Genomic DNA, 19,998 nt, shown 5'->3' on the forward strand with positions numbered 1-19,998 from the left:
GACTGTCAGCCCACAGACATGTTTCTGTAAGACAAACACTGAGAAGTAAGGACATGTGAGGGATCTGGGAGACTTGAGAGTGGTGGCAACTGAACAGAACAGGGATGGAGGGAATGAACGAGGCCTGGCCTGAGTTACCCACAATGTGATTTAACATACATTCAGGGTGCCACAGTTTGAACGTTACTGAGACGTAGCCTCATATTTTTTCTTGCTTTATGATCCGTAATAGAACAATCATTAACATCCATCATCAAACAAGTCAGATTTTTTTTCTTTAAATAATCATTAATCATCATTACAAGCGTGACAACTTGTAGGCTAAGCTTGATTACATGCATGACTAAGTCTGAATATTTTCCATCAATGCAAATATTCATGAGGCTTCAACAAGCATCTGTCATTCTGCAAGTTAGTTGTAGTGCCAAAACATTCTGCATGACACATCTTGCATACTGTACGGTTTCTTACTTTCTGCTTGCATCAAGTGTAAGAAAAATATTTTTCCACCCCTGGTTTGGACAAAAGATAAGTGCAGCAAAGGTAATTTGGATGAATGAGAAATAACAGATTTAAACACAGCTGAGAAAAAAGCATGAAAATAACCTGGTCAAAGTTTAGATCCTGCGATCCCAAAACAATTCACTGCTAAAATTATCTTGCATTATCTCTGAGTCAACTGTTCTTCACAGTGTCTGTCAGTCAGCACCTCGCAGTGTGTGTTTTTAGCTTCCTCTCATTCAGCGACTTAGCATATCTCTCCATACAATTATAATCCTGACAGATTCCCTCCTTCCTTAACAATATCAAACGTGTGACAATGGAGTCAAATCGCACATGAACATGAAGCCCGGCCACATGTTCCTGGCTCTCCGGGTGCGGCGTGATGACACATCTCGTGGTGAGGGCTAAGCGTAATTAAGCCAGGGACCGACTCCATCCGATGCTCCGCTGCACCGCTGCATTTGACTGCAGCTTTAATTGCTTTTCTTCCCCCCAATTCCCACCTCACTCGCCTGCCCCGTTCTATCAATCTATTCAATTCCACGGGGGGAAATGCCTCCATACAAACATGCAAATGTGGGAGCGACAGAGAGATAGTGAGTGTGTGAGTGTGTGTGTGTGCCCATGTATGATTTGAACATGTGGGTGAATGCACGTGATTTTAACTTCACCTACACCGTCACACACATAGGTACATTAATGTATGCACATGTCCCAGTGGATGTGTACTTTGCATCCTCATGCGTACCCATGAGCTGGTGTCTGCCCATGAAATGACTCATGTGTGTTTCTCTCTCACCTGTGGTGCAGAGCTGTGGAGTGTGAGGTTTCCCCAAATAGCTACTCTCATTTGCAGCCTCTCTGTGGTCTAGGCTTTCTTTGTCTGCCTCCCTTGGCAGCAGCTACTGTGAAGCATCTGACCCTCTTTACCAGACGCACACTCACACACATGCATGCACATATGTAATACACAAGCACAAGCACTTCCTGCTGGTTCTGCAGGAGCATGTCATGACAACAGTCAAGGTCATGGGTTCAAAATCAAACATGGGGTCTGTTCTAAAAAAAAAAAAAAAAAAAATTCAGCATAGATATGCTCTCATGAGGCAGCCCAAGATAAAAGCATACATGAAACGCCATAAGCGATGGCAGGAACTGGACCAACAGTGTGCATTACTGGCTTTCCACATGACTCAGTATGTGTTACACACTGGTGAACCAAGTGTGACCTCTCTTGATCGACAAGTAAAAACAAGGGTTGTTTTTTCAGTTGCAACCCAGCTTCCCTCAACCGTGCAATGTTTGCCTGTCCTCCTGACCCTGTGACCTTGACCTGAGACAGGACTGTCAAAATTTGTGTAAGATTTGTACTGATCCTTGAGAAGAAACATGGAGGACAAAGCAACACATGCAGCAACAAAGAGAGAGCGAGCAGAAATCCTGAAATACGACACCACTTGCGTGCAACTTGATCCAGATCATTTCACGCATTGTTGGAGTTTGTCAAGCTAGAAAGAGCATCCCACCCTTTCTACAACAACTTGGTACATGTTGTGCACTAAGCACAAAGTCAGTATCTGATTTCACTTCACAGTTAATCAGTACAGTAAATAGTTTTTCAGTCAGCTCAGATCAAGTCTTGATCTTTCTGCAGCTAGATTAAGAGCTAAAGTCTTCGAAACAGAAAAGTAAATGAATGTAAGTAGCAAAAATTAAATGCCTCTTAAGTACATTTTTGCACTTTCTTATTGAAAGGTTACAGACAAAAATTATTTTAAAAAATGTAAAATGATTGTCGTGACAAAAAATGACATTTGTAATTATGCGGTTTAGGGGCCTCCTGGTGGCTGCAGGGCCCTTAGCAGCCACTTTTTCTTGCCCTATTGTCATTTAAACATTTGGCTTCATACTGAAACGAAGAGCGAGGGAAACCAATTTTCTTGCTAAAATATATGAAACTTGTAATTCCATACTCAATCTGTTGTAAGTCACAGTGGTCAGTACTTTGTGCTGATTAGCATATTAATGACTCAGGGTGTGATCCAACTGAAATGACCCTTAAAGTCAAATGAACAAGACCAATGTCACATTTAAATTGCATTGCATTTTTTTTTTTTTTTTAAAGTGAACCCATTTCAACACAACTGATTGAGTCACAGCACAAGATGTGATCTATTAAAACCGAAAATGAGAAGCTGAGCAAGAAACTCCCATTCATGTTCTCCCAGCTCCATATTTCTTTATGGCACGTATACAGAGGGAAGGCAGTGTGCCGCTGAAGCTCTCACCCTCATGGAGTGACAGGGATAAAGCTTCATTACATAAGGTTGCTGGCAGGACCGGAGCTGGTGCTCAGCGGCACAGCACCTGCCAACAATCCCACAGAGCGCCGGGCACGCATTCATCATTACACAGACTTCCTGCATCCTATTTTCTGTACTTCTTTCCGTCTGCTCATTCATTCATTTCTCCTCACTTTGCTATTTTCTCTCGTTTCCATCTTTTATTGTCTCTCTTTGTTTTCTTTCCCATTTTTCTGCCAGCCCCCTGCATCCCCCTGTTTTTTCCCCTCATTTTCTCTGGGAAAGCGATGCATCCTACTTTCCTCCTGCCTTTCGGGATCAGCCTGAAAGGCAGGCAGAGAGAACACTGCTGTCTAAGTCTCTGGTTGTCCTCATAGAGTGTATAATCCTCTTGATGTTCTGCCACTGTTGTTGCACACTCTAGAGGGAGAGGCACAGTGTAAGAACATCCATACTGTATGTATGTGCTCCGCACAGTGTCTAAGAACAGTAAGATACAGTGTGGATGTATTTACAGAAATATCAAAACTAGAGCTGTATACAGTGATGAGCAGGTAAAAGGATGTTTAGGTTGCACAGAATAAGGAGTGACAGCAGTGACAATCCAAGCTTTTTACTGCACTTTCTGTGCCTTCTGTGTGTATGTAGGAATAACCGTTTACAGCAATTTTTCGTTTAGATGACCGCAAGCTGTTCAATGAAACATTTATTTGTTCTTTAGTAAACATGCAGTGTTTCTACAAATGACCTTCTGACTACATTTGATCTCATTCTTTATATGTCAAATAAACCCCAACCCACTATCCTATCTGGTCAGCCAGAGCGACCCTCATTTTTCCTTGTATGAAAATCTTCTCTTGCTGTGGCCGAGGCAGAAATTGAATTTTTATAGATACAGATTAATGTACCATAGCTGAGCTGTCTACTGTAGAAGCGGGTAGGGAAAAGATGAAAAGGAGTGGAGGGAAATCCTGCATAACTATTGCAAAATTTCCAAAGAATTCTCCTCGGGGGCATAACAACACTGCTTCTTCAGTGTGAATATATATCTACATAAAAAAAAACTGACGACATAACTAAATATTATGCAATGAATTTGGGAAAGACCAAAAATCTGCCTTTTGCATGCAGAATTTTGCAGGACGTTTAAAAGGCTGCACATGGAAACGATTTATGAAAGGACCACAGAGATAATTTTAGACTGACTGTTGTAAAAATTGCGCTTTGGGAGCCCATGTGGAGAACTGCTATAATAACCTCTTAGATGTAAAATGACAGTCATTCCTTCAGGGTAGGGCTGTAACCACAGTCTAAGATAGAAGTGTGACTGGTGCAAAAAAAGATGGGATATTGAGAGGGTGGAGTGATTTGCCTGGGCTGATATGGCCACAGATGTACCAGATATATTGAACAGGAGGAGAGAGGGAGAGATGACAGGGAGAGAAAAAAGGGAGGAGGAAATTTGGGAGAAGGAGGGGGTGGTGGGGGGGGAGAGGAATCCAGAACTGAGGGAGCGTGAGAAGGACTGAGAGATGGATGGAAGGACAAAAATAGCCCCTGTGTGGCCATGCTGTTCACTTTCATTTTCCATGTCCCAATATCCAATTTACAGCAACACACACACACACACACACACAGGCGCATATGTACACATACTCACACATCTCTTTCTAATGTCTCTCACATATACAGTGTTACCACAAATTACATACACACACATCCACAAATTCCCATATTTAAGCACACACAGTGTCTCATTTACCTTTGTGATAAATTTGGTCTATTCTCACATTGTCGTACACGTCCACACTCTCCTTCTCAGCCCTGTTCCCACCTCCATCCTATATATTTTCAACAGATGGTAAGTTGTACCTACCAAGGCACTGGGAACACATTTATATTGAAACATAGACCCACTTATGCATACACACACACACACACACACAGATGCACACACACTGACTGCAGCGAGCAGTACTCCCCAGAGTGCTGTCCTATAGCTGTGCTGCAAGATTTAGAGCTGTTCATCCTATTTAAAGGGGACAAAAGTTAGAGTGACTGATGGTGAGATTTTGAGAGGAGATGCAGAGAGTGAAAGAGACAGAAGCATAGAGATAAAGGGTAAGATGCAGGGAAGGAAAGATGGAGAGGGAAACAGAAATGAGCAGGACAATGTGAGCGCATGGTTTTAATTCCTGCGAGGCCAGCAGTGACACACAGAAATCCAGCCTATTTCCACCAGATTTAAGAAAAAAAAAACTGAGGCTTAATGTTACTGATGATCCTCAAAGACCCTTCATGCTCTTTATGAATCACATGCATGCCTGCATGTGTGTCTGTGTGCGCACACACGAGTGCATGTGTGTATCATTTCAGCTGAGGGAAAAACCCTAATGTCTGCAGTGGGTACAGATGCACTAACCATTTCATCCATTCTGCTGGAGAGGGAATTCGCTTCTATTAAAAATATCATTACAACTCTAAGCCAGAGAGGAAGCAGGGTAACCACACAGGTGCAATAAAACAGCACCGTCTCTCTGGTTTACCTGTTTCAGGTGCCTGTATGTGTGTATTTGAGTGAGTGGCCGTGTGGATATTAGCTTTTGTGAGCAAATGAGAGAAGTGAGTGTTATCTGTGTGCATGATATACAGCACCCTGCGTATTTTTGTTTTAGGGTTCTCGTGTGTAACCACGTTGATCCACAAGTGAAAGCACAGGGCAACATTTTGGAGAAGGCATGCGGGGGAAGTAAAGCTGCCCAAGCATGATTTAAGATGCCACCACTCACAGTTAATGACCCGAGTGAGATCACTTACACTGCAACAATACGCTGCGTGAGTTACAGAAAATAGTGTTGGTTGGGTGATGGATACAGAGTGAGAGACAGAGGCTGACAAAGAGCTAACAACAGAGGGGAAGAGAGAGATGAATGATCGTGCAGCAACAACAGGAAGCTTTGTAGAAAACTGAGAACTGGCTGAAACACTTCCAAACTCTTACTGAGAGCCATATATTGATTATCAATAAAAAAAAGTGTTAAAGGTCTTAAATAAAGATGTGTATAGGGAGGTCATTAGGGTGTGTACATGTGTGTGTGCAGCATAAAACATAACCAATGACCTGTCCCACTACCAATCACTGCACAGAGCAGCACAGTGCTGGGCAGCTGGAAGCTGGACAACGAACAACATCAGAGCATACTTTGTTCCAAGTGCCAGAATCAAAATGAGATAAAACACTTGAACTATAGGAATTTTGTGGGCTGGCCAATCAGTTAAGTTCTTTCCTTTTTTCCATCTGAACAAAACATTTTGATAAAGAACAGACAAAATAACTACAATGTGGCTGAGTAAGATGAAATTAGATGTTTTTGCATAAATGAGCAGTACTTTGATCAACAGAGATAGACGGAGCTGAAGAGGGTACTTAGAGCGACGTTGATGGTGGTGGATGGTGAAGCAAGGAGGAAACGTTGAGGGGGAACAGACAGAGGTACAGATTGAGAGGGTGATCAAGTGAGACATTACATAAGGCAGGGCAGTTAGAGAGAGAGAGAGAGAGAGAGAGAGAGCACGCTCTGTTCCAATGCTCTCTCAGATCAAAGCATTTTGTTAAAAGACTCTTCCTGTCATAAAGAATTTTATTCTCTCAACACTTTTCATATTATAAAAAATCTTTTATTCACTCCTCTCCGTTTGGGTGTCACACTGCAGCACCAGCCCTCCAACACAACAGACAAGGTGCCAGAAATGTTATCTTTTCCTGGAGAATAGATCATTAGCAACAAACCACAACGCTCACTCTGTATTTTTGGGCAAAGAAACTTAGAACAAGAGTTTTTAGGGTTTTTTTTTTCCTGTACTGTTAAAATTCAATAAAAGTCTTAACAATGATTAATGTGTGCTCCACAAATCCGTGAGACTGAAACAACCACAGGTGCAGCCAACCATAGAATGAAAGAATAAAAACTAATAAAAAACGCTTTTGCTTTTATTTGATGCCTTAAAATGATAGAACAAATTACTGTAACTGTTTATGAGACAGATAACCACTGTGAGCAGCTTCAAATGTTTGATCTCCTTCAGTACCGAGGAAAAATATGAAATCAACAATGCGCAAAGACCAAAAAACAATAACATTCAATCTTCCCTGCGTGATACAATGGCACCTCAAATCATGTTTCTGAGGGTTAAACTGGGTCAACAAACAGGCTAATACACTTCAGTCAACTAGAGGCTTGCATTGCCTTGATAATAGGTTAGAATCTGGAAAAGTTATATCATGACTCAGCCTTTTATACACACACACACACACACACAAAGACAACACAATTACCAAGGCCATATCAATTATTCACAGGCTACCACATGCGCAGACATCCACAGATGCTTATGCCTACATGTCCGTTGCCATGATCCACAATGAGTTTGGTTTAAACAGATGAATCAGTGCAGATTCTAAAGGCCACATACTGCCTGTAATCTCACGCCAAACACACTGAAACACGCACACACACTCTGCTACATACAGCTGAAGACCCAATCCTCTACAACCGTACTTTAAAAGTAAAATCTGAGCAAAGATAATAGAAAATAATCACCATCATACATTTGTTTTGCTTTTATTTCTTTTACATGATGACAAACTGAGAACATGTGGGTTTTAAATTGTTAGTCAGACATATGAATAGATCTCTCTCGACTCGACTCAATTGTCAAGGGCATTTCGTTCTTAGTCATGAAAGTCTCAACAGAACAACAGATAATTGATAAAAACGATGGAAATAAACATTAGGTGCAGCCCTACTGAATAACACTGACTGTAATGAATACAATCATTTAATTTAAACCAAATCTGGCTGGGATTTGGAAAATCTCTGATTTCGATTTCAGAGCTTTGTAGTCTGAGATGCTCTGCAGTCGCTGTCCATGGTGCTGATTCTGAATCTGGCCACATTTCACCGCACTGTCAAAGTAGCACTGATTGGCTGGCTTCAGTTCAACATGAACAACAGCTTGATTGATCACACACGCCTCAGTAACAATATGGCCGCAGCTCTCAGATGATTAGAGGGGCCTCTAATTTTAGTCTCCTGAGCACAGGATGCAATTTCAATACTTTTCCCATCCTCCCCTCACACCTCAGCGTGCCTTTTCATTATCTTAACAGCCCTGACAATTACACGTGAGAGTGACTAAATGGAAATGTATTGATCAGTGGATTTATTGATTTATTGTTGACCTATTGATTAGCTGTAAAGTACCTTCCAAGGACCCATGCATATATGAATATCCCATAATGTACTAAAGACCACCACAGGCAGTCCATTCTTTTACATATCACAGACGCACACACACAGTCCAACAACCTTTATGAAACAGCCTCATTCCTCATTCTAAGCAAGCCCACACTAAACAGCACCTCTTAATTAATTAAAGGGATTTAATAAGTTGGTTCTGTATCTAATTTCTAGACTTTTGAAAAAAAAAAGAATTTCAGACTTCTGAACTTCATGGAGTACTAACAGAATAAGTTTGACATTTTGGGAAATTAGCTTTAGAGAAGTATAAAAACATCAAGTTGTGGTGTTACTGGGGTTATGTGTTGGACTATTTCTTAGCCAGGAGCAGTGATTTCCAGAAGTCTCCTCTGGTTGTCTGGCAGCCTCACACTCCCAGTGACGAGAAGACTTCAGAAGTTAAAGCACCCAACCAAGAAATAATCTGCCCCGAAACCCTCTGTAACACCACAGCTCATTGTTTTTCCACTTTCTTTTTTGTTAATTAGGGAGCTTTAGAAGTTCTGGTAGGTGGGATTTTTTTTTCTTTTTTTCATGTTTGGACATAGTCAGGCTAGCTGTTTCTCCCTGCTGTGATTCTCTATGCTAAGCTTAGCAAACCTGCTGCCATCTCCAGCTTCAACAAACAGGAGGCTGATATTGATCCAGAAATGTCAAAATACTCCTTTAATCCACTATGGTACTGATACCTAGGTAAAAGATTTTTATTTTTCAGTTTAACTTTTAATTCAGGTCAGTTCAAGTCATCATGTCTACATGCTGAGGAATGGTGAAGGAGAAATACTTCAAAGGTCAGGTTCTGCAGTACAGCATGCAAATCAAATGCAACATGCACCATAGGTTCAAAGAAGTTGCCGCATACAATCCGACAGCTACAAACAACTGCACGCACAAACCTTTGCACACACGTACAACCCGAGCAACGTGTACATAAATGAGCACTATAAATTTGCCCAATGCCAGCGTCACACGCTCTACGCCTCTACATAGTGTTCATAAAACATATCAGGAGGATTCATGACTTTCTGTCCGTATATATATAATGAAACAGCCCTCCATCACCAGCAGATAAGTCCCCCTGACAGTTTACAGGTCAAAGGTCACTGTTCAGAGTTCATAACTCTACTGCTTGTGTCACGGATCCTGCAGCACTGACTACAGGGTGGGAGCTGTGGGTGGATATGGAATTTGCTTGTGTATGTATATCTGTGTGTGTGTGTGCCACTGAGGTTTGTATACTTGCGCGTGGGAAATTTCCACAGTGAAAGCTAGAAGTGGTTTGCCAAATTATACATTTATTCTGCAACTGCAGGCCCTTTCAGCATCGATTCTCATAAATGATTCAGCAGCTGACTGGTAGGTAGAATCATTCTGTGCTATCTGTTGCATTAATTCGGGACAAATGCATTTAGAAACACGGAGTATAAACGGAATGATGACACGCTGTTTCCTTAAGCTGGTTTCCTGTTTAAGGATCCACATATTTTAGAAAGCTTAAAAGACAAATTTGCAAACAGCTTGTTTCACTTCCCATGATGTTGCGTGGAAGCTTGCCAGAGAGGAAATATAAAGTCTTTGTGCGCCCAAATAAAGAAATGAGGTGCTAATTGGCAGCTTATGTTCTCGTTTTGGCTCATCAGTGACATAATGTTTTAATTGAAATCTCATAAATGGCGTATTTGCTGGTTAATTGAGACGTAAACAAGCAGGCTTTGAGACGTCCTGTGGGTTTGAGGCCTCTTCATACACCAAAGAAGAAGAAAAGGGAGAGTGAGAGAAAGGGGAGAAAGGACTTCCCCTTAGGTTGTGTGCGTGACAACATTTTCACTCAACACTCAAGTAGCATTTGTTCTCGACACATTGGGATCTGTCAGTGAGTGTAGAAGTAAAAGACAAAAAAAGAGTGTGGCGATTTTGGGAGGAACAAGATTGACCTCCAGTGCACTGCAACACAAAAGTGAACAGCACGCAGAGACACTGGGAGCAGCCAGTTTCTCAGTGCTGAACACATCTTAAATTCTCTTCCACATAATGATGACTTATGTTTGTATATGTAAATTGTGTTTTTTTAATTTGGGTTTGTCATTTGTCTTTTGTGACGCAGCTGTTTTTTGTAATGTGTCCAGTGAGTAAATAACATGTTATGTAACTATGTTTTTATGTTTACCTGCATGGGGACTACAGACAGATGGTAGGTATTATTCTGCAGAACATTACTGAGAGCAACATATCGTCTGTCATTTTTTGGAGATTTGTGTTATGAGCACTTCTCTTGCTTAAATAAACTCAATAACAACAAAATGCACACAATGATATGTGCATATTAGGGGGGCATTATTGCGCGACTTGGAAAATTTGATCACATAATCAGTGGTTTCTGAGAGCTTGGTAACTGAAACAATCTCTGCTGTCCCAATCTAAATGATGTATCTTAATGAATGTGTAAATGAAGCACAACAATTGCTGTACAGAGTGTGCATAATATAAAAGACTCTGTTCCAACACTTTAGCTGCTCCAACAATTACCACATTATATCTGATTACCAGTTCGAAACAGTATTGGGATGTTTCACGGGTGGTCTCCTATCAAACTGAACAGAGCTAAACAGACAACATACAAGTATACAGTGAGGTGCAGTACACACACACACACAAATAGAGATCAGATACAGAGAAAAAAAAATCGAGATCACTTTTGAGTTCTGGTTTCAAATAATATAAATATGACAATTAAAAAATATGTGATGTCTACAAAAAGAAACATGTAGAAATAGAAATAGATACATGTGGATAGTTGTTCCATAACAATCTTTGTGCTGAGATCTACTATCTCTACCTACTGTCTATCATACATCTACTGTAGATACAAAAATGGGTGGTGCCACCTATGGGTGATAGCATGTACTTTGCTCCTAGGTTATGATGTATATTATCACATCAAAAACAGATGATTTTTTTTTTAATTGTTGCATAACTTACATAGATACATGTTTACTCTTTAAAGCTAAAATAAAGCACTGCAACAGTGCATCTTTTTATGTAACACAAATTTATTTTTAGCATTAGAGAGATATATTTATTTTTTTAGCAGCTACATCCCATCCCCCATGTATTTTGCATAAGATGGAGTGTTATCTGTGGTTTATGATTACGGGTGGCAATGGAATAAAAGGAACAGAGGGAGACAAAGAGAGAAAGAGGCAGAGAAAGAAGATGAAAGAGATCTGACGGAGAAAAGATGGAAGGTAGAGACAAGAGAGGGAGGGCAGAAAATGAACAACTTCATGAACAGAACCAAAGAAAGGATTATTACTGTATTCACTGTATGCAGCATTTACACAATTACTGCACAGCACTGCAGAGGTATTAACTGCATGATTTCCTCAGAGGGTGAGGAGATGTGAAATAAATCGTGGGCAGTTAAGACAACTTACGGTAGTATGATGATCAAAAAGTAAGATATAAAAAAAAGTAGAGTGTAGGAGCAGCTGGTATCTTATAAAGCAAAAGAAAAGACAAAAAGGCATGTGAAACAGAAACAAACAGAATTTCGGTGAAAATGAAAAAAGTATTAAAGTCCCCAAGAGAGGATGAAAGAAGACAGACTTTCCATTTATGATTCTCTGTCCAATATTGTTTCCCTGTTTCACGCTTGATCCCACTGAGTCTACACAAAATCCCAGGCTTAAACTTGTAGCTGTCAGTGTTGCAAATATATAATTATACCAGGAACAAGACACCAGCTCTGACAGAGAGGAAATTTTGATTGAATCTGCATTGTCAAACATACCCAGCACAGAGCACTTTTGTGAAGGTCCTGTTGAAAAGAGCACAAGGTTTCAAAGGCACAATAAACTAAAAACTGTATGACTCAATTTCTGGATGGCTTTCTGGCAAGACACACAGGATGAGAGAACATGGACCAGAGAGAAACGCTGGGTGTGCTTTCTCTCCTTTTTCCATGTGTCCTAGTTCAGGAACCCCCCCCCCCCCCCCCCGCGCCCTTGTCTAACAGGGGTATTACTCTTCTGTGAAGTGGCACTTGACCAATTGCTTGCCATTTTAAAGGTCAATGGGGAAGCTGTTGTAATGAACTGAATTACTTGTTGAACACTCATGTCGGCACAAATTTGATTCGTTGTCAGTTTGGGATGATTAATAAAAATGTCTTAGTGTGGCGCTACTGCCCCTTCAGACAAAAATAAGCGCTTTGGAGGTATCTTCAACTTATACCTATGTCTTCAATGCATAACAGAAAATCATCCTCATTAAATTTAACTTATGAATCCACAAAGACTGAAGTATGTTTCTCTTCGAGCTGAGCAAATGAATAAACATCTTTACACCAGGTTACACTCAATGCATATTTGCCAGACACACACACACATAAACTTGTATTTCCATCTTTGTGAGGACAGTCATTGACATAATCCATTACCCAGCCCCTCACCCTAACAACCATCACAACTAAATGCCTAAACCCAATGCTTACCCTAATCCTAACCTAAAGCTAATTCTAACCTAAACCCTAAAACCAAGTCTTAACCCTAAAACAGCCCATTGAAGGTGTCAGAAAGTACCGGCACAAAGCACCAGCCAAAATGTCTGTAAATCACACACAAAAAAAACACAGTAAGGTCTATGACTATAACTGTCTATAGCACACATACACACACACACAGTTTACAAATTGTAAACCATGGTTCTCTAACGGATAAGACGCCAAACTGAGTCAATTCCAAATCAATGCTATGAGCTGCAGGGCTTTGCCACTGTGAACATGATCCATAAGTGAGCATGCTTCAGAACTGTCTCATGCACACACACACACACACACACACACACACACACACACACACACACACACACACACACACACACACACACAGCCACTTGTTTCATGATCACCTAATGAAAGTGGGTTAAAATTATGGTTAAACTGGTAATAGGCTTTTGATTAACTGCAACAAATCATAACGGCAGGTTAGGTTGGTTGCGTATGTTTGCACTGTGTAAGACATGAGATTGCTGTACTGGTTAGCTTTGAGGAGACAGATATGGTGGTAGAGTGTCCATGTTGTAGACAATAACACGTCTTGGTGTGTTATCCATATTTACAATCTCAATGCAATATTAAACATCACGGTTTCAGTTCCTATTAAACATCATTTTTGTACATGTCTCAGCACACCACAGGGTTCAGATCATATGCTCACACACCTGCAGTGCCTGCAGTATGCATGTTTGCTGCAATGTCAACTGTGCCTGTAGCACTGCATTATAAATGCACATACTCATAGAAAAGCATGTGCACAGACACAAGCGCACGCCTACGCACAAATAGGCGCGCACAATCTGTTGGACATATTTTCCTGCCCAAGGAAGACAGAAAACATCTCTGTCAGTCTATAAATTGTAGTCACACTCAAATGCACACACAAGCATAAGCATGCAGTTGGCAGCAGTGGGCAGGTAATAAGTCAGATAGACATGGGAGGAAAGTGCTTGTCGTGCAGAAATTTCCACCAATAATGACGGCCCTATTAGGTTAATTTCACACTGACAGCCTGCTATCTCCCTAAGGGGATTCACATACAGTAAACACAGTTTCAGGAACCATGATCCTCTGTAGCATCACCCATGGTGCTAACACAGGCAAGGCTGCAGGTTGAGTGGCTACTGTCAATACCAAAACTATAAGACTTTAACCTTGAACAGAAAAATCAGCTATTCAAAAGACGCAACAGTTCAAAGAGGGAATGATTCTGAAGTAAAGATACATCCTGCATGAAAATTCACACTATTTTTTAAATTTTTTTTTTTTTACAGCTAATTTTTACTTCATTTGAGCGAGCATCCCCTGAGCGAAACAGCAAAGACAGCACGGTGGTAATGATGTTGTTAATTTTGGAGCTGTTTCATAAACAGTCCTTGGACACATAGTGGGAATATGGGATGAGAACATTTTCTGTCTCACAGCTGGGAGCCCTAAATTCATATAAAACTTATTTTAGTGTAGTTATGAGCTCACAGAGGGGTGTCACTTGTTCAGTTTCAATGGAAATCCATAAAGTCTGACTTGCTGACATCTTCTATTCAAGTCTTGATGCTCATGGATTTGGCTTATGGAGAAAAAAAAAACATTCAAATGAATCTAATTTGTGTAGATTCTCTTAAACTTTTAGGGGTGTTTGGAGTGGATTTTTTTAATGGCTTTACTTAATAAAATCAACTACAAATTAGAAATGTTGACTAGTGAAGTTTAGTTTTTTTTTATGGAATATATTCCATTACATTTACAGCCCTTTGCAGTGCTTTGAATGCTCTAAACACACAGAGACAACATTAAAAAAAAAACTGCATCCTCACGTAAAGATCCACAGCAAAGCGTGTGTTATCAGTCACATCATGAATCCTAACCCACACAGACACACACTGGTGCACAAACTAAGCCTATGCACGTTTAATCAAGGATTACAATGATATTCATTTAACCAGGCTATTCAAATGCAAATGCCTGACATGTGAGCCCTGGCACTCTGGTTGTGTGGTTCAACATCACAGCAACACTGTTCTGTGAGACACTTTGATAAAGCCAGATCAAAGGAGAGTGAAGAAGAGGCATTCAAGACCTCCAACAATAGCCCTCCTTACAGAGTGCCTGTAACTGGCTTATAAAAGCACGTGAATGAATAAAGATGAGGTTTTAGGCTACAAATGTCAGTAAACAAGCCATATAAATGCTCTCTGGATTTACAGTTGCACCCACACATGCTCAGATACATGGATGAATATACATCCATTGAGAGGTGGTAAGTAACTAAGTACATTTACTCAAGTACTGTACTTAAGGGCTCAATTTTGAGGTGCTTGTACTTGAGAATTTCCATTATACTTCCACTCCACTACATTTATTTGACAGCTCCACCAAACAGCAATTTTGTTTCCCCCTAAACTCCTCACACGGTTTCACTTCAACAAATGTTCAATTGAACCAATATCTCACCAAAAATCAAATATTAGAAAAAGACCAAAAACTGAAATCATTGTTTTTTTTCTTCTTCTTTTTTCCTCTCCCATTAATTTTCTCACAACCACTCAGATTTATCTGGTGTCCTTGTATATGAAACTGTGTAAAAAGTAGTTCAAGCTAGCTCCACCTACAGCAGCTACAATGGTAACACAATATTAATCATCTAATGATGTCATGTGTTATAATATTTCAGTAAGAGAAACCAAACCATTACTTGTCATTTAGTACTTAAACCACATTTTGCTGCAAATACTTTTACTTAAGCAGGATTTTTCATGCAGGACTTTAGCTTATAAAGGAGTATTTTTACATTGCTGTATTTGTGCATTTACCTAAGTTAAGGATCTAAATACTTCTGTCACCACTGCACCCATTCATGCACATTATGTTACACACCTCTGCTCAGGTGATGAGATGAAAAGGCGTGGTTTGCCAAGTTAACCTGGCTAACACTAACAAAATGCACCAGTCCAGCACGAGGCTTCACTTTGAGATGCATTGTTGAATTCATTTTAACACCTGTCTACTGGGATTTGGTGTTGCACATCCAGCTCTTCCTAAATCTCCTCAGTCTTGTCCGTCATTTCCAATTTAACATTGCGGCTCACCCATGCCTACAAATCCTCTCCTCCCTTATATTCTGCCTCTTTCGCTCACCATCTACCTTTCCTTTCCCCCTCTCTCATTTCTTCAGCTTCTACGCTTCATGCTTCCTTCTTCACGCTTTGTGTAACCCTCCCCCTGTTGTAACCCTGTTGTCTCTCCTCCATTTTTTTTGTTGCTCTCAATCATTCTCAATCTCAATCTTTGCTTCGTCTCTTTCAACACTTTCTTTGTCACCGCTTCTTGATTTGCTCTGTCTCACTCTATGTGCATCTCTCTCACATAATGCTCTCACTTTTACCCCGTCTCCATTTTTATCCTCCACTCTTTCCACATTCCCACACTTCCAAACCATTAAGCTTCCATCTGACTTTTTTAATGGTGGCAGTTTTGCCATACTTATCCTCATTTTCAACTAAATCCTTCCATCTATGCCTTCACAATGGCTGCCTTACATCCATTGGGTTATGTAGTAAGTACACTCGAAGGAAGCCAAAGATGTGGCATTAATCATTTTGTATTCTCACTCCTCTTTTTACTTATTTTCCTTTGGAAAGCAGCAGGATAGCAGGAGCGCTGCCTGACATATTTTACAATACATCTCCCTGGGCATCTATTTTTTAGTTCATTCCTACTCCCTCGTTCCCAGTCTCCTTTCCCCTGTGTTCTTTTACCTTTAGAAGGCGTACAGATGGCAGGAAGGCTGCATGGCACAGTTTTCTGATGGTCCAGTTGAGTGGCCGTGGTGCGTCCAGCTGGTTCATGGTGCCCCTTCTTCACAGTGCAGCCACTGGTGCCCGGCAGCTTTTCCCGGCACCAGGATCAATGCTGCCCCACTAGGGGGGCAAAAATGGGAGAGGGTCTCCAACTCCAACTGCCGAAAAGCACGTAAGTCCCAGGGCATGACCCCCGATGGACAACCATCAACCACTACCGCCACCACCACTGCAACCACCTTGAAGCCTTTACCTCCAGCAGATGAAGCTCACCTGGGCAACTCTCTGCCCCCTCTCCCCTCCCTCCCTGCCCTCTTCGACACTCCGGCCCACACAGATCCAAAGAGTTCGAGGCAAACCAAACCTGGAGCACCAGGAGCATCTGATTCCTCTTCCACCAGTAGCTGGAGTATACTCAGCTCTGGCGCGAAAAAACCCAGTGTGCAATATTTTTCCAAACAACAGAGCAGAGCGCAGCAATGCACAGCAGAGAAAAGAGCTTGTAATGTGAGAGGGTAGAGAAAAGAAAAGAGGAGGGAAAGAGAAGGAGGAGAGCTGGAGATGTGAGGAGAGGAGAGACGAGCAGTGCAGTGCAGTGCAGAGCAGTATAGCGCAGAGGAGAGAGGAGAGGAAACGAGAGCAGCGCAGAGCGCATAAACGGAGCAGCCTGACAGGCAGCGGCTTAGATTTGAGGCTGCATGCACACTACTGTCTCCAAGATGAGAAAAAGAGAGAGAGAGAGAGAGAGAGAGAGAGAGAGAGAGAGAGAGAGAGAGAGAGAGAGAGAGAGAGAGAGAGAAAATGGAAGAGAGAAAGACAGGGAGAGAGGGAGGGAGAGAAGGGGAGATGTAAAATAAAATCCAATAAAATTGATGAACAAGCTGAAATTGAAACTATGGGGATGGGAGGCAAGAGAAAAAAATGCTTCTGCGCATGGGAAAAAAAATAGGAGAGATGGAGAGAGACAGAGACAGAGAGAGAGGTCAAGATGGAGAGAATGGGAAGGAAGGGAAGAGATGTGATGAGGCACTGTATGGTGGTCAGAAGGGAAATGTGTGAAGCGGAGTCAAAGCTCTGTATTTTAGAGTGAATTCAGATGGAGCTTGAAGATGTAAGCACATTAAACAACTTGGTGCCGTGGCAGTGGAGAGGAGCACGACCTACTTACCGATCTGAACATTAAAAAGCTCTAAAGTGGCTCCAAAAAAAGCCCACTAAAGCAGGACTGTTCAGGTGACTTTCATATTACATTCACTAAATTTTAATGCCCTTTAATTGCCTTTTATCGCCAATTCAGTTTGCTGCGTTGGCACAAATGTTAAGATGAAAATTACAAAGTTAATAGAAATATTCTTTTTGGACAGAATACATTGCAGCACATGAAGTGTTTGACTTCTAGATGACACAATTAAGTATTTCTCTTTTATTCTTGACTGATCAAATAAAAAAATATAGACCTATTTTACCTGTTTACAAAGGATGTTTTTGAACAATAGAAAAAATGTGTTCATATGTACTTTCACATTACAATATATTTGTTATCAGTATTTTTTTGTTATTATCTGTTGCAACAAATGAACTACATCTAATCAGGCTCTTCACAACAGATGTCCTCTTTTCAGCAACTATAATAACTAAATATTTTTAATTTTATGCTGTACCTCTGTTCAGCACAGATGCCTGCAGTCATCTCGCTTAAAACCACGTACAGTCAAAACACTGAATACACACATGTAGATGAATAAAATGCATCATCTATTTCTACAAAAGCCTGAGATTATCAGGGAGATAACCATCAGAGGCCAGCTGATTAGCCTCACTGTCTTAGGACACAGGGAGAATTGCCTTTTGTAAACGCTATTGTCTCACTACTACTACTCTACTACTACTCTCCATCCATCCACAGAGCTGTACAGACGCAACCTGGAGTATATTAACCATGGCTACATTTCTCAAACACCTGAATGCCTGATTGTGTAGAACACTGACAAAAATGAGACAGCTATTTTTACTTTACCTTTTTTGGTGTTCTGAGCTTGATGGGCCTTTACTTCTATTTCTAGTCACTCAGACTGTTTTGTCTCCAGCGAATTCCTGATGCACAATACTCAAACAGCCAAATACTTGTCAAAACAAAAGATATGAAAGACACACATTAACAGCTCTGTTTGCGATAGATTTGGCATGTTTGGACTGGTAGAAGAGAGCCGATGTGATATGATCCTCTGGTGTAAAGATAAAAGCGGTGACGGTTCAGAGGTGTTGATGACAATATGTGACGTCTCCTGTTAGATGCACTGCGCGCTGTCATTGTTCAAAAACGGTTCAAATTAATGCCACATTGAGTGCATTACGTCTTAAAATATGCGACTGTACCTGTCCAACACATGCTCTCGTTTTACTGAGGTATTAAATCTGTGCAAATAAAAGGTAAGCTTATAATATGGACAGGGAATAAAAAGGGAACAGTTGGCCTCATATTTAAGCTTTCATAAAAGGGAACCCTGAGGGAAAATTAGGCTCACTCATACTTAAACCACTTGATTCAGTGAAGCCAGAAAAGCTGTCACAGCTATCCTGGAAGCAAAATAAAGAACAAAGACTAACTTGTAATGTACTGAGTGTTTTTCCTCCCTTAGATTAAAGCTAAAACAACAGCTGCTGCGATGCAACACAACATGACAAAAAACATGGATGATGCATTGCCATATTGCTCTCAAACTGCATCCTGCTGATATGGTATTGGCAGTTTTGTGTATCTTACTGTATTAGTAAATGCCCTAATGACTCTCTTGAGTCACCGCCTCACAGTTAGTGGGCATTTTGCCCCCACAGTCAAGGACTGACATTAAGGATATCCACCTCACTGACCACCAGGTCCCTGAGGACCTCCAAGACCTCTGGGAGATCTGTCTGTCAACTGTACAGCTAGTCACTGGGGAGATGGTGTGTCTGTGTATATGTGTTTAAGTGTGTGTGTGTTCGTGTGCGTACGTGATGGAGTGGCAGGAGGAACGGGTGGTAGCAGTGGAAGGAGTGTGCCTTTTACCCCCTAACCCTCTCGCTTCGCACTTCCCCATCGCACCCCATGAAACGGTTCAGCGAACACAATCCACAGCTCAGTGCGTCACTCTGCACTTTCTGCATCCTGACTCTAGATGGCAACCTTCTAATGCACAATATCCATCAGAGCCTCAGCCCCAGCATTCAATCCTGACTCCAGCCTTAAGGCTATAATGACAAGTCTGAATCCTTATCAAACTACCACTTCTTTTACTGCAATAGAATCTGAGTGATGGCCTATTTACTACTTAATGCAACATGATACCACAGGATAAGACTGAATGATATTCTTGGCAAAAACAAAAAAAACTAATAGCAACACACATACCTCAGCCACCAGAGGGCATCAGTTCAACACACCTGCTGCAGACAGAGAGTGTCCTGTTTGTCACTCTTCTTGGCTACACTAATTATCACGACATTAAAAGGTATTATACACCGGCAAAGAACAAGACCAGACAAGATGAGATTTATTT

General features: G+C 41.1%; 1 protein-coding gene across 4 annotated transcripts in view; it reads right to left on the reverse strand.

The window, feature by feature from the left end:
- trpm3 (transient receptor potential cation channel, subfamily M, member 3) overlaps positions 1–19,998 on the reverse strand; it is a 128,269-nt gene that overhangs the window by 85,826 nt on the left and 22,445 nt on the right. For 2 of the 4 annotated variants that reach the window (XM_041041804.1, XM_041041803.1), the window contains exon 1: positions 16,418–16,507. The exons of the other annotated variants lie outside the window; for them this stretch is intronic. In XM_041041804.1, coding sequence (XP_040897738.1) covers positions 16,418–16,507 — 90 coding nt within the window. Of the gene's footprint in view, positions 1–16,417; positions 16,508–19,998 lie in introns of those variants that run through there. 4 annotated transcript variants of the gene reach the window in all.

The sequence above is a fragment of the Toxotes jaculatrix genome, chromosome 7, assembly GCF_017976425.1.
Source record: "Toxotes jaculatrix isolate fToxJac2 chromosome 7, fToxJac2.pri, whole genome shotgun sequence".
NCBI lineage: Eukaryota > Metazoa > Chordata > Actinopteri > Toxotidae > Toxotes > Toxotes jaculatrix.